Source organism: Pholcus phalangioides, unplaced genomic scaffold (assembly GCF_987345545.1).
Source record: "Pholcus phalangioides strain wild (caught in Gottingen) unplaced genomic scaffold, Ppha-v1.0 ptg000009l_1, whole genome shotgun sequence".
NCBI lineage: Eukaryota > Metazoa > Arthropoda > Arachnida > Araneae > Pholcidae > Pholcus > Pholcus phalangioides.
Window position 1 is genome coordinate 1,787,943 of NW_028301602.1, and position 12,954 is coordinate 1,800,896.

The 12,954-nt window shown below is 35.9% G+C and overlaps 2 protein-coding genes across 5 annotated transcripts in view; one reads left to right on the forward strand and one right to left on the reverse strand.

The window, feature by feature from the left end:
- Positions 1-5,213, forward strand: part of LOC149081612 (uncharacterized) — a 60,339-nt gene extending 55,126 nt beyond the window's left edge. For all 3 annotated transcript variants that reach the window (XM_089237014.1, XM_089237015.1, XM_089237016.1), the window contains one exon: positions 5,082-5,213. In XM_089237014.1, the coding sequence (XP_089093140.1) occupies positions 5,082-5,135 (54 nt within the window). In that variant the 3' untranslated portion in view covers positions 5,136-5,213. The remainder of the gene's footprint in view (positions 1-5,081) is intronic.
- Positions 5,214-7,737: 2,524 nt separating this feature from the next.
- The window catches only part of LOC149081613 (sodium- and chloride-dependent GABA transporter 1-like), a 33,310-nt gene continuing 28,093 nt past the window's right edge, over positions 7,738-12,954 (reverse strand). Inside the window, exons 10-12 of one of the 2 annotated variants that reach the window (XM_089237021.1) lie at positions 12,259-12,359; positions 11,993-12,166; positions 7,738-9,651 (exon numbers count right to left, since the gene is read on the reverse strand). In XM_089237021.1, the coding sequence (XP_089093147.1) occupies positions 9,433-9,651; positions 11,993-12,166; positions 12,259-12,359 (494 nt within the window). In that variant the 3' untranslated portion in view covers positions 7,738-9,432. The remainder of the gene's footprint in view (positions 9,652-11,992; positions 12,167-12,258; positions 12,360-12,954) is intronic. The other variant, XM_089237022.1, reaches the window with a different exon arrangement.

Sequence of the window (12,954 nt, forward strand, 5' to 3'; positions counted from 1 at the left end):
CATTTTGTCTGTTGTGGCGTTGTATTTGTATTGTATTTTGTATTTGTACTCTCTCAAACATAGACAAATTATGATCTATTCAAAATAAATCCGCCCGTTTCATTTTTAACTGTTGGTCAGCCTCCGTCACTGAACTCAAGCACCAACCCAATATGCAACGGCTTTTGACCCATACACATATCTCTTGATTAACTTTTCTTTTCAAAATCATTCATGGCCATTTTCATATTGACATTTCCAATTTTCTAATTCCCCAGATTCATGTACTTCATACTTTACATACTTTAATACTTTACAAAAAAAATTAACCATTCACAAAAATTGAAACCCATCTTTGCATCCACAGATTATTTCAAATTTAGTTTCTTTCCTTGAACAATAACTGATTGGAAAAACCTCCCGTCAAACATTATCAATTGTACAACAGTCTCTGATTTCCTTTGTAACATCAATCCTTTCTGTTAAACTTCACCACCGCATTCCCTTGTATAGGCCTCAGCCGAGCAAAATAGTATAAATAAATAAATTTCTATAGATTTTAGGCAAACTAGTTGTGATAAAACAAAAATACAAATACAACGCCACAACAGGCAAAATGCCCAATGAGGTGGCTGAGAAAAAGATGCCCATAGCAACTATGGATGTCATATATTTCAAAAATACAGAAACCCAATTAAAAACACAATCACAAAAATTATAAACAATATATATACATGATCAAATATTATACAATGCCCATAAAGAATACTTATGGTTGCCTTATTCTAAGTATGTATAGCTTCTCAATTTATACCCCAACATGTTTATCGTATTTCTTTTTAAGCGTGTCAATTGTGTTACAATTTACTACCTCCAGGGGTAAGCTATTCCATTTATTAACAACCCTATTAGAGAAAAATTCCCAGCGACACTATAACCTTGCATTGTCCCTCACCAATCAATACTGGTGTCCCCTTGTAAAAGCAGTCGATTGGCGATGTACTAAAAGTTCATGGTCCATCCTATCCATCCCGTTGAAAATTTTGAACACTTTGATCATATCTCCTCGACACTTGCGTTCATCCAATGTAAACATATTCAAAAAATGAAGTCTCTCTTCATAACTCAAGCCCTGTGTGCCAATAAGGACACGCGTAGCTCTTCTCTGCACCCCTTCAACCAAGTCTATGTCCCACTGTAGGTATGGTCTCCAAAACCTTAAAGCATACTCCAGTCCCGGATTATCTAAGCCTCGAAAAAACGGAAGAATGACTAGGAGAACGTGAAGAGACCTTTTGAAAAATGAGACCAAGCATTCTATTCGCTTTTGTGACCACCGCTGAACAATGTTCAGAAAATCTAAGCCGCTCGTCAATTGGAATTCTCTAATTGGTGACCCTACTTGCATATCGTTAAGGGTTTTATTACCCCATGCAACACCCCTATATCAAATATCATTATCTCCATTAAAAACTGACACGAAAAAGTAATTGAAAGCACTACACACGCCTTACATTGCTCTCTAACTTAGACCCTCCTATCAAGAGGGTACCAACTGTCACCTTACATCCATTATTGACGTATTGAAAAAACAATTTTGGTTCAGAGACAATGTTATTTGCCAACCTAGATTCAACTTCCTTTTTACTATCATTTATCACTTTCTTCAACACTTTTCTTTTATCAGTAAACAATGATAGGTCACCTCGTTCACTTTTGTACTCTCTGAATGCTCTTTTCAAGATAAAGGTTATGTATGCTATCCGTGAACCATAGAGGATGCGTTGTACAGGGTTCGTACAGTCTTTAAAAGTGCTTGAAAATCGTCGCAGTCCTTGAAAAAAATAAAAGCATTTTGGAGTGCTTGAAAAGATTTTTCTGCCTTAAATTTCTTTTTTCTGATTCCCCGTTCCTCTCAAACGTTCAACCCATACAAAAAAGAGAGCGAAGCAATAGCAATGAGTTGCGGGATGTATGGTCACGTAAACCGGAGGTATTTTTCCTTAGTGCTTGTTACCTAAAATCTGGCAACAAAACACGATACCGCCACGTGATAGTTGATAACACCGTGTTATTCAGATTTCTGGTTCAAATGCCAAAGAGGAGGGATTCTTTCCTCCATGTTCAAATGCAGTGTCCGGTCCCCCTTCATTTATCGTCAAATGCGGCGGATTGACTTCATTAGACGCACGCGGCCAAAGGGTTCTTCAACCATGGTTCAGTAATAAACAGGCTGACCATATTAAGGGGCTGTTAAAGTATTACGTCTGCAAACCCCTGACACCCCCACCCCCAGCAAAATAAATTTTACAATGCAAAAGCATTTAATTATTTAACTTAATTATTCTTAGAAGAACTTTCTACAATCTCCTAATGTTCCGGAGAAACTGAATTCTACCATCCTGAGGTTTTTGATTAAGCTGTTACATAGTTTTTCATAGCTTAAAGTGTGAATAATAATAATGCTTTTTATTCAAGGTTTTCCTTTTTGGTGAAAAAGTTAAGCTTTAAAGTTTTAAAGCTTATAAAGTTTAGTATCGTTTCAAAAATAAAATGTCATTTTGTATGCTAAACTTCAATTGTTATTCTAAAAGCAAGTCCTTTCAGAATTTGGTAGGCCTATTGTCTATGAATAAAAACAAGAAAAATAACTGTTATATGGAAATTATATATCTTAAAAACTTAATTTTTAATTATCAATTAAGAATGCTAAGTTTTTAATTTAGATTTAGAATATATTTAACTTTTTTGAAAAAATTAATTTTTATCGAGTGTAATATAAACATCCTTGAATTTTAGAATTTTGCCTGGAAAAGTCCTTGAATTTTTTTAACCTGAAAGAGTTATGAACCATGGATGTACAAGCACGCTTTTTTCAAACAAAGGGTATGACGTTGTGCAAAACAGAAGACAGCTTTGTACTAAATTCTTACCATTGACTCACCACCCATACTTATTCCAACCGGTCTTTGAAAACTTCCGCTAACCTTCCTCTCAAAACATCAAAGTTAGTTCCCCGAAAACAAGGAACCAGTCTTTTGTTATCAACCTTACCCAAGGAAAATTTACAGTGTAATCTGATGATACGATGATCACTGGAAGAAAATTCTTCCTCCACCGAAACATGTTCAACAAGATCCTCAGAAGTAGTAAAAACTAAATCCAAAATAGCAGTACCTCTAGTAGCTTCTGATTCATGCTGATACAAAAAAATTACGAGCACCAACTTAAGAAAGTCTCTTTCATACTGATCTCTAGATGAAAGGTTCTCCCAATTAATACCTGGGTAATTGAAATCCCCTAGTATGAGAACCCTCTTACACATGTAGGAAATTTCATCATGAAATTTAGCTATGTAGTTTGGATCCCTATTCGGTGGATTGTAACAAACCCCAACAATAAGTTTATGGCGTCTTTTGTTCTCAAGCTCAATCCATATAGTTTCAATATCACTTCTCTGCACGTTACACTCTCTAGCCTTCAAATATGATTTCACGTATATCAACGCTCCACCCGCCCCCTTTCCTATCAGATCTATTTCTCAAAAAAGCATCTATCCTGAGATGTGTAAGAAAGATTCATCCCCATCGTTTGCCCAAGATTCAGTAATGGCTATAAGATCCAGGCTCTCCACAACCATCATAGTTTCTAAAAAATATTTCTTATTATCCAAGCTCTTGGCATTAATTAGCACACATTTTAATTTGCCCGGTTATTTAGTGTCAATCGAGAAGCCATCCAAGTTAGCAGGGGTAATTCCCCATCAGTACTGTTGTGATTATCATTAATAAACCTGCATTCCTGACTACATGGTATGGGAGTAAAAAAACCTAACCTAAGACTATTGTAAACCCCCCCCCCCCTTTATTGAGATGGATCCAATCCGAACGAAGCCACCTATCGGTAAATGCGGGAAGCTATAAGAACGTGACCCCAAGTGAGGAGCAAATGTCCTTTAGGCCTATATTGAATTGGTGGATCCTACTCCTAAAGCCCCTACTACCCTTGGCATCACTGAAATCACTGCCACATCTGAACCCCCCCCCCCTTCCCCAGCAGATAATAGTAAATCCCGGTACTCTGACAGAGACTCACTAATATTCGATTCTACCTGATTCATTCCCACCCACCGAATCACCCGCATGGGCAACTTTTGACGATGAAAAACATCTCGAATGCCAATCTTCCCTTCCCCCCAGGAAGACAGCAGTGCTCAAAACCCCGAAAATCCCTACACACTCTGTTCCCAAGTTCATTAACCATAGAATCGCCGATGATTAAACCCTTATCACTATCCCCCTCTACCTCATCCATGACCACCCATTTGCCCTCTAAACTGCCGTTGTTCACGGAGATTGCCTCTTCATCAACAGGTGGCTTGATGACAAGTGACTCCATTATAACTGGGCCCTCTAGAACCCTAACTTTTCCTGTAACGCTTCGACCTCGAGTTCCAACCTTGCCCTATCCACGCGCACTTTACAATTGAAACTATCAGCTACTATACCCCTAGACCAGGGAAATCTCCTGTCGCAAGCTCTACACAAAACTAGTCAAGGTCGAGGTATACTAACACTATTGCTAAACCAGATAATAATAATAATAAATAGGAAAATGAGAAACATTAACAGGAAATTAAAAAAACGTAAAATACATTACAATGCGAAATATACGTAAGAGATTGTACGAAAAAATTAAGTAAAATAGAATGGAAGTTAATAGAAAAATTGAGTAAAAATTCTAATATATGCTAATCACATTTAATAGAAATATAAAAATTGCTGTTCGCGCGCGTATGTGTGTGGGGGCACGTCTATTTACATATTAGGGCTGGGAATTGATTAAAATTTTCAACTGGTTGATAAAGAAAATTTAATTGAACAATTTCAAATACTAATCAATCATAGCAAACGTAGCACACATTTTGTATGGTAGATAAATGCATGTAATTGTAAATTCATCAAGTTTTTCATAACCGATTGGGAGAACTTTTTTAACTATTGAAATTATGTGGTGGAATACATTCGTATAAAATCTTGTTTTATCACATGTATGTTTCTTTGCAGTTTAGAAAAATATTTGATTCTTTTTCCCTTTTCTAGCGTCAGTTATATGAAGAGTATTTACGACAAAGCGCAGCAGAGCACGATATGTGATATAACTAAACTATATTTCGAATTTTGTCTCCAAAATCTTTTTTAAGCATTTTAAATAAAGTTCCGTTTTTGATTGTATTACTTGATTTCATTTTGTGATATTGATATTTATTAATGTTTCTTGATATATCAAAATTGATATATTTTCAAACGAATGAAATAACTTTTGAAAATAATTCACTTTAAAGATTCGAACACACTTCTTAATTTTCCGCGTCGCTTTTCCAACTGGTATACCTCATGTGTATACTGCCTCCTCATAGTTCTATTTTCCTTTCAATGTATATACATAAAACTGCAGTTATATTTTTTTGTAACAAGAATAAAATAGGATGCGTAAACATTAATATTAAATTTAAATATAAATTCAGTTTTTATGAATTACCAAAGAATTCCAATAAAAATACTAATCCCTAACATTAAAATCAAAGAGTTTTCTGCTACACATTGGCAAAATATATTTTGGTAGTAATCTTAATTCTAGTGACAATGTTTTGGTGTTTTTTTTATTTATTTATTTATTTTTTATAATACAAAGCTACAGGTTTAAACCCAATTACAGCTTGCAGTAAAAATAAAAATTTGCACAGAATAGAAAAAACGACATGATAAAGTACACAAAAGACAAATAAAAAGTTAGTAGTAAAAGTGTTAGTAGTAATAGTCAAATTTTAAGGCAGTTTCTTTCATACGAAGGTTTTTAACAGCTGGCTGTGATGCGAAGATATATTTTGGAAAGAAAAAATATATGTTTGCATCAGCCAGCTGTTAAAAACCTTCATATGGATAGCCGAAGAGTGACATCATCCTTGGGGCAGTTGAATTTTCTCTCTTTCCAAAATATATCTTTGCATCAGCCAGCTGTCAAAAACCTTCGTATGGATAGCAGAAGAGTGGCATCATCCTCAGAGTTTCCTTCATGCTACCTACTAACCAAGTACAGGGTTACTATGGTAGGGTTGCTAAACCTCAACTTTAATTATTAAAAAGACATAGGAAAACACTTTTTTCAATTTATTCCCACAAATATTAAGAGCACAAATAGAAATCAGTATACAAGCAAAAAAGTTTTATTTATTTGAATATCACTCTAGGAAGATAGCAACAATCATTTTTTACATATTGTCTGGCGATCGTGAAAGCTACTAAACATCCTGATGTGGTTTGGGAAAGGTGTTTCAGAAGATTTATTGATGCTGGCTGTACTACAATGTGTCGTAAGAATTCCCATATGAGACTCATACTGTGTGTACAAAATTATGGTCGCCATCTTCCTGGAGTGGTGTTCAAAAAGTGAAACTTTTTTTACTTGCATATTAATTTCCATTTGTGATCTAAACATTTGTTGCAAAAAATTTAAAAAAGTGTTTTCCTACATCTTTTCAATACCTATAAAGAGTGTGGTTCGATTGTCCTACCCTGTACAAATTAGTATACTGTGTTATATATGAACAGGAAAATAGCAATGCCACAGAAGCATACGCTTCCATGTCGTGAGGGGCGCGGTAGCCCGGGTTGATAAGATATTTGCCTAAAGTACCAAAGGATGTATAGAGGTGTCTCAAGTTCGATAACAGGTTCGTCCTTGTTAGAAAACTTCCTGACACAGGGTACAACAAAAATGGTGACAAGGCCGCAGCAGAAAGTTGCTACCACAGGGAGTCCCCTCATCAAGGGGTTAGCGCACCAACCTCTCGATGAGTATAAAAAACAAACCTGCCGTTCGGAATTGGCAATAAATTGTAGGTCCCGGTCTAATTAGCCCTAGTGTGCAAAAAATGACTGTGGTGTGACAAAAATGATCAATGATCCATGTCGTGAGCTCACAGCATTCAATGTAGAATATGAGTGGCTATGTTGTTTTTGAGTTTGATTCAAGTGTTTTCTGCTGTAGGCGAATGGTCTAATTTGCTGTTGTGGAAATGCCACTCCTCGTAGAATGACCATAGAGTATGGCAGAAAAAAAAAAGAAGCAAATTTGTTTTTTCTGTCTCATCCTCCTGGGCAGTGTACAACAAAAGTCTCTGTGTGGTTATATGAGAATCATGATTTACTGGAATCGCGAGGATTTTAGTTCAAACCCACCCTGTTGGTTTTCCAACTTTAAGGTGCGAATGCACATCAGTCTGCTATTTGAAAAAGTCTCTACACAGAGAACAGGCAGACCCCATCAAACAATTACTTATGTAACACTAAAGTTCAGCCATTGCCATTTCCACTTGGCTATTCTGATAAAAATTCATTAACTCCCAATTTAGGAATTGAATCTTATGAAGACCCTTATAAAAGGCTTATAGACATTATAAGTAACTTATTTTTTGGAAAACAGTGAGAGAGAGAAACTGTATTGAAATATTTTTTATAGAGTTCATAAAACATTAAATGACAAAAAAAAAATGAATATCCACTCATTTATTTGTACATAAATTTAATTTTTTTTTTTTTAACTTTAAAAACACTTCACATCTTTAACATTACAAGAAGAAACATAAAAACCGTCCTAAAAACATAGAAATTTCTCTTTAGAAAATGCTTCAAAAATATTCAAAAAGAAATGCTGTAATTACAAGAAACGAAAATTAAATAAAAATTCAGGCCTTGGTTATGGTTCGAAACTTTCATTTATTAGTTAATCACTGCTTTTTTTAAATCATTCTGCAATATACTTATTCATCTCTGATCCTGCTTGCATTAAAAAGTAATATTTTTCCATCATTATTGTTCCTAGTGTTTCATCATTGGTACTCTTTTTTTTCATAAAATCCTTGAGCATATTTTGTGGCATGTGAATCAAGATATGTTTTCAGTGTTCAAGCAAGGTTTTCTAAATGTGTGGTAATATCTTAACCCTTTCACTACCTATTTGGAGCAATGGGAGTGAAAGGGCTCAAAATCTTTTAACACCCCAAGATGAAATTCAAATCGATCTAGTCCTTCCTAAAGCAGTAAAAGATGGTGCTCTGACCACTGAAGCACAATATTTGACTCTATCTATATACAATGTTTAGAAGCGCATGAATTTGGTTGATATACTGTGGTGCATCCATGTGAACTCACATTCAAAGAGTAAAGCATATTGTTGGTGCAAACCACTTTGTCAGCTAGCTCATTATGCTACTAGGTAAAAGCTGAATTTAGTGGTAAAATAATTGTGTTTGGAATTTTTCTCTTATGAAGAAAACAGCCTTGCAAAAATAAATGTGTGCTTTCTTGTGATTTTTAATAATAGTTTTGATGCAACAGCTGACCATGACACACAAGTTCAGGAATTATGTAGCTCTAATACACACCTGAGAATTTTTTGTTATTGAAGTAACAAGTTCATTGATGTGTATTTATTACGAACCTGGAATCTTCTGATACACAGTAATACACATCAATGAACTTATTACTTCAATAACAAAAATTCTCAGGTGTGTGTTTCAGACCTATTTCTGTCAACAGAAAAAATATTTCCATCATAAATTGTGTTGAGGAATTTAAAAATTTGGGAAAAAAAAGAATTGTAAAACCAGAGTAAATTTATTTTTTTGCTAAATGTGTCTGAGAAAACTGGAATGTATGTGTGAGATTTTAGAATGAGAGCCTCAATTAGAACTATGGGACAAAATATAATGGGGAAAATAAAAAGCATCATGTGTGTATGTACATTTGGAAAAGGAATTGTAATCTTAGATATTCATTCATATTTAGCTTTTTCTCACTTACAATTTCAAAGATAGTAGCATCTTCTGAAATGTATAACATCGGATGCACACTGCTAGGTTTTTTAATGTTCAAATGTGTTGGTCCCTCCCTTCCAATGTACTCTTTGTACCCCCTAATCAAAATGAATCGACCACAGGGTTGCAACTTCCTTTATAGCTAATGGCTTGAATGTCGAAAGCCAGGCAAAACAGGGAAAATATATATAAATAAATGAAAGGAATGATGGAATGACATTAATCAGACATAAAAGTGTGGAGCAGGGGTATAGGCAGGTCTGATGACTGGTGTCGGGATGGGGGGAGGACTAATTTAACCTGTAACTGTTCATTCTACATTGCGATTCGATTCGAGACAGTTGAATTACACTGCACCACTGTATCTGCATCTAGTTGACAAAAAATATTTTTGCCTCAAATATGTGTGCTATAATCACTTTTGAATACAAACAATGAGAGATGTATGGCTAAAGCTTTTGTTCAAAGAAATCTCTAATATTTCATGCACCAAAATGCAATAACAATTCTACAATCCTCTTTCCTCACTTAAATGCGATAATGACGTATGAACATGTACATCCATTAACACTATGTCAAAGGTTTGTCTCATCATTTTGATGTTCTATTCCCATATGCTTGTCTATTATATAAGACTGTACAGAATTGGCTGAAGAAGGTGGTTCATGGGGTATCTTATAGTCTATAAATTCGGAATCGTTGACTGTACATCCGTTGTATATTATCATCGGTTTTGGTTCCCACATTGAATCGCTTGCTGTGCGGAGTTTCGGTTGAATTGTTGAAGCCAATCTCTGAAAAATAAAAAATAAGGTGCAATGTCCATCTTTGCAACAAAACAATCAAACAAAAGTTTTGTTTTGTTAGAATATTGAATATCATATGCTAGAAAGTTCAATGGCATTTAAGCTTTTTTCCTAACCAGTTCCATTTTATACAAATACAAAGGCCACAACAAGAAAAATGCTTACCCAAGTGGCTGAAAAAAGATGTCTATAAAAAATATGGATATGTATGGGCGTGTTCTCTAAATTAATTAGAAATTTTTACCAAATTTTTAGATAACTTTTGAGGTTTTGAAAGATAATCTTTTGTCATTTAAAAAGATAATCTTTTGTCATTTAAAAAGCTATTTTAGCTATTTCTTCATTCCCCATTTTCATATCTCTAGATTTTTTACACTACATTTATTGTTCCTACTAGCAGGTCATATGCTATGCATACTGAGAAAGATAGGCGGCTTTTTTCTCAGACCAAGATATCAAGGAAACAAATATTTTCTGGATATAATGCCGAGGTGAACTCGGAAAGAAAAGTCATGTGGTCTTCGCCGGGGAGGAAGGGGACGTGGGTTCAAGTACCGGTGGAGACCAGGTGGCTTTTCTTTCCGAGTTCACTTTAGCATAATATCCAGAAAATAGCTGCTTCCTTGATATCTTGTGCTGAGAAAAACCCATCTATCTCTCTCCACCATCCCACCTGGGGGTCATTTGCAGAACACGAAGATTTATGTTTGTTCTTTTAGATAGAAGTTGAATGAACAGACGTAGAAAATCTTTTACTATAAGCTTACAATAGGATTCTGCTTTAGTTGCATATTCAATTGAAGATTTTCTTTCAATGCTTCAGATACCCATAAACAGGGTTGCCAACTGCTACGGATTGTCCGTAGTTTCTATGGACGCCGCTATAAGCTACGGGATACACTCTAAATACTACGTAAATCTGTTTAAAAAAAGATCGCGTCTTTGAGTTTCTTGCGGTGTGTGTGTGTGTTTTACTTGTTTTTATTATATTTTTAAATTGCATCGATCTTTACCATAACGATGAATTCGTATACACGTGAGAGAGAAGACTACCTCGGAGCCGATCTGTTTTATTCTTTGCGTGGAAGGCAATCTGTAAAGCCGCGTCTAAACTCGCAAAAAACCTTGTTTTCCATCGAAATCGCCCCCCACGCTGTGGTCTAAAAACTAATTTTTGAGTGGTTCTGCGCGACGGGTCGGGACCCGACTTCATTTGCATAGTGCATGGGCGATCTCGCGGAACTTGTGTCGGAAAGAATGTTTCGTCGTAGGTGCTGTAGGAGCTCTGATACGAAGAAGATGGGGGAGGGGTCTAGGGTTGCTAGACGTCCGTATATACGGCCCACAAGAGCGTATGCACGTTGGGATTGCGACCTCGGAACGTTGTTTCGGGAGATGGCCTGAGCCTTCTAGGATCCAGTGCCAATGAGATGCTGTATTTAATGAACTTTCAATTAAAATTTTTAAGAGTTTTTGAGTGATTATTTTTTATTGCACTGCGATTATATTGTCGAACATTCATTACTACTAACAAGCTTTAAGCTAATGTTGGCATAAAAGAACTTAAAAATGTGTGTAGAGAAGATGTCGGTTCTCGTCGTATACGGGGTGATTGTAATTAAATTCTAGCTATTGTGAATAGTTTTTCTCAGAAACTACTCTTCTGAACACAGCCAAATTTTCAGGATATCTCAATGACATCATGGGAAAGGACTATTTATGCAATAAAAATACATATAGTAGAATTTTTAACCACCAGGTGAAAAATTAGCACTTCTTTTATTGAAAAAAAAATTTCCTCCATGATTCCATAAAGCTTATATACCTAGTTTCGATGCAATGCGTCCACACCATAACGAATGCAATAGAGGAGGTCAGTAGTTCTAGTATACTGACACTACTGAGACCTATGTAGCGTCCGTTCTGGTGGACGTATTCCATTGAAACTTGGCACACATACTATATGGACCATGGAAAAAAGGAAAATGCAATAAAAGAAACGCCACTTTTTCACCCGGTGGTAAAAAATTGAACTATTTTTTATTGCAAATATCTTTCTCCCATGGTCTCATTGAGATATCCTGAAAATTTGGCCGTGTTCGGATGAATAGTTTTTGAGAAAAACTATTCACAAAGTGCGGGAACTTTAATTACAATCTCCCTGTATGTTACGTCTCACGAATTGAGTACTATTTTTTAATTCCATTGTACTCACAGGATTGACCGCAGCTGTCAAAAACTCATGATATGTTCTCACCCTGATAAAATTAGCTTGAAAACTTTTGAAATAACATATAGCATAAAATTTAAAAAAAAACTATCGGCTTACACTTATGAGGTGAGTTTTGGGGGCTTTCCTATAAGCCGCTATGGCAAGAAATGGAACCCAACATAAAGTCAAACCAAAAACAACCCATCCTGTAATGTGTGCCCAACTAGGATACGAATAACCGGCGTGCACCACACTTCCTCTCATGGCAAATGCACAATATATCAGAATAGCCTAAAACAAAAGAATGATGTGTTATGATTTTATGTACAAGCAGAAAACAAGAAATGACGAGATGGATTGATACTTCAAAAAATAATGCTCACAAGAATTGAACAAGGACTCAAAAACCTCCAACAAAGTTTATAGAAATTTGACGGAGTTTTGCCAGTCATTTGCTGCACTGCAGTCGTTAGATTCCCTGCTCCTGTTGAGGAAGAAATATGCGTTATTAGAATGAAGATGATAAGGTAGCTTTCCCCCCCCCCTGATTTTATGGTTGCAACAATTTCTTGTTCATGGGGAGACAAAAAAGTTTTGGCAAATATGAAAACACACTGTTGTCGAAAAACGAACATGATTTGTGCATTACGAATAAGTCGGCCCGAGTCTTCCCCCAAACGTATTCCTCTTAGGGGCCGTTCAAGTATTACGTCAAGCATCGATGGGAGGGGGGGGGTTCCGATTTGCTGACTTTTGATGACAAGGGGGGGGGGTTGCATAATGCTTACGTCATCAACCACCCTTTATGAAAATATGAAATATTTTTAACAGCATCGTTTACTCGGTGCGCCAAAAACGAGAAAAACCTTTCGATAGTTTGTGGGCACTTGAAGTGACATCCCCCCTATTGATAAGTGCCCTACAGAGCCACTTTAGTGATCTCTAAATTTTTCGCGGATCCAAGTGATCTGGAACTGTGCCGCGCATCACTCAAGTGATCCATAATTATATGCCGCGGATCACTTAAATAATCTGAGAATGTGCCACTGGTAACATGAGTGATGTAGAACCGCACTGGG